Source organism: Anarrhichthys ocellatus, unplaced genomic scaffold (assembly GCF_004355925.1).
Source record: "Anarrhichthys ocellatus isolate YVR2014 unplaced genomic scaffold, GSC_Weel_1.0 scaffold1573, whole genome shotgun sequence".
Classification (NCBI taxonomy): Eukaryota; Metazoa; Chordata; class Actinopteri; order Perciformes; family Anarhichadidae; genus Anarrhichthys; species Anarrhichthys ocellatus.
In genome coordinates this window covers 1-2,451 of record NW_022281547.1, presented here as the reverse complement: position 1 = coordinate 2,451, position 2,451 = coordinate 1, and the positions used below count along the sequence as shown (strand labels likewise).

Genomic DNA, 2,451 nt, shown 5'->3' with positions numbered 1-2,451 from the left:
TAGTTGTTTTGGGTCTCTCTGTAGTTGTTTGGGTCTCTCTGTAGTTGGTTTGGGTCTCTCTGTTCTCTGTAGTTGTTTGGGTCTCTCTGTAGTTGTTTTGGGTCTCTCTGTAGTTGTTTTGTGTCTCTCTGTAGTTGTTTGGGTCTCTCTGTAGTTGGTTTGGGTCTCTCTGTAGTTGTTTGTGTCTCTCTGTAGTTGTTTTGCATCTTGTTGTGACAGTTTGCGTCTCGTTGTAATTCTGTTGTGTCTCTTTAAGGTTGTGTCTCTCTTTGTAGTCGCTTTGCATCTTGTTGTGGTAGTGTGTGTCTCTTTGGCATAGTTTAGTTTCTTTGTTGATCTTTTGGGTCTCTTTGTAGTAGTTTTGAACGTCTTTCTATATTCCTGTTGTGTGTTTTTGTGGTAGTTTGCCTTTCTCTCCCCTGGGCCCCGGGGCCCCGGAGGCCCCATTCAGTGACCCATCCAGGGGCCCGGCACTCTGGATGCTATAAACTAAATAGATTTTGTTCACTAATGATCAGCTCTGTAGTGTACAGCCGTTGCATCATGACTTGTGACTGAGATTTATGAGTTTACAGTACGTGTTGCCTAATTGTTTCGTGGTCACTAAACTGACCACAGAACAGATAAATAAGCAACACGCTGCACATGAGTCAGCTGCACACAGACGCTTCCTTCTTCTCGACCTTTTTTAGAAATGCATCATTTCTGATGATGCTAATAAAAGACGTTTAAACCGGTCTGATCGCTGCAGGAAATATTCTGAGAGATGTCGAGAGGCTGCCGGCTCTCAGCATGGCAGCAACATTCAGCTCTTTCTCACACGTTTGTGCAGAGTCAGCAGCTTTATGGTCACCAGTCAGTGGATGCAGCTGATAAACATGAACAGCTGTTCGTTGCTCTTATCTCAAGTTCACTTAGTTCCTCTTTCTAGACCAGAACAATGAAGGAGCTTTGGCTTCTTGTAATGTGAGCGCAGTCAAGGAGACTTATCTCTTCTCTGCAAATCATCTTGTTGCTCTCACAATGTGCACGACTCGCCTGACTGAGACAACAAAAGAGTATTTTATGCACACAATATTCACCGGTGTGTGTTTGAGTTTGTATTTCCAGCTGATCTGCAGCTGAACACCGCTGTTGTTCTCGTTCGTTACGTTGCTCGTCTTGAACAGGAGTCATCTTTAGTGTGCGTTACTCATTCACACGCTCATGTGCATAACGCCAGCAGGCATCAGTACGTCTGTACATGCTGTCAAATGCGTTCTGTGTGTGTTCATGTTGCATAACACCTGCTGTATGCCGGCTCCCTTCACTCCTTTTAGAGCACGTAAAAGAGTGTATTTGTAAAGTCAGACGTTCACCTGCGGTCAGAAGTGGATTCAGTGCTTTCACCGCTGTCTTTAGCAGCAACGTGTCCTCTGTAGCTGGATTCTGATTGCATTCATAATATTACTCCAGTTAGGTTATTATTATTATTAATTTTTGTGTTATACAGTAATAACCATGAGGGAGAAGGCCGTCCCCTCTCGGTGAACCTTCAGCGTGTCTGGACCACCGCGCTCCTCTGAAGAATAAACACGTGTCCACTGAGCTCATCCCTCACCCATGAGGGTTAAACATAAAGCGACGCATATCACCAGAGCAAGATTGATCTCATTAAGGATTAATCAGTAGATTATGTTTTTGGTTAATTGTTTAGTCTGTAAAATACTCAAAACATATCAATATGTCCGTCACAATCTCCACGAGCTCATGTTGACGTCTCAAGAAACAGCGAGACGTCCCGTCTAAATAACCGTTAAATGGAAGATATGAAACATGACGGCCTGTATGATGACGTCTGTCACGTGTCTCCGCTGCTGCAGGTGATCGCGCTGGTGATGGACGTGTTCACAGACGTGGACCTGCTGTGTGATCTGATGGAGGCGTCCAACAAGCGCAAAGTCCCCGTCTACATCCTGCTGGACGAGAAGAACCTGGACTGCTTCACAGACATGTGCTCCGCACTCGACATCCAGAGCTCACACATGAGTGTAAGTACTGAGTGTTGCTTCTATCGTTCCATCATTCCCCATGCACAGACACGGACCAGTGAGCAAATGTGACCCTCCAGACCATGATATGTGAGCTCTTAACTGGTCCTGAACCAGTCTCAGTGTAGTCCTGATCCTCTATCAGACCTCCATCAGTAAAGAGACCATCAGAGAGAAGGTGGTCTGTTTCTATAGAGTTATTCTTGGTGCTCGTCATCGGAGCCACCGGGTCGGATTCTGGTGAAACCAGATGAACTCGTGCAGGTTCACCAGAAACTCCTGCAGCTCAGACTCCAGCAGAGACCGGTCCACCGCGGACAGACCCAGATCCTCCTGCAGAGACCAGTCCAAAGTGGACAGACCCAGATCCTCCTGCAGAGACCGGTCCACCGTGGACAGACCCAGATCCTCCAGCAGAGAC

General features: G+C 46.5%; 1 protein-coding gene across 2 annotated transcripts in view; it reads left to right on the top strand.

Moving 5' to 3' along the window:
• LOC116377700 (protein FAM83C-like) overlaps positions 1-2,193 on the top strand; it is a 4,806-nt gene extending 2,613 nt beyond the window's left edge. For both annotated transcript variants that reach the window (XM_031839403.1, XM_031839404.1), the window contains exon 3: positions 1,863-2,193. In XM_031839403.1, coding sequence (XP_031695263.1) covers positions 1,863-2,102 — 240 coding nt within the window. In that variant the 3' untranslated portion in view covers positions 2,103-2,193. The remainder of the gene's footprint in view (positions 1-1,862) is intronic.
• The last annotated feature ends 258 nt before the right edge of the window (positions 2,194-2,451 follow it).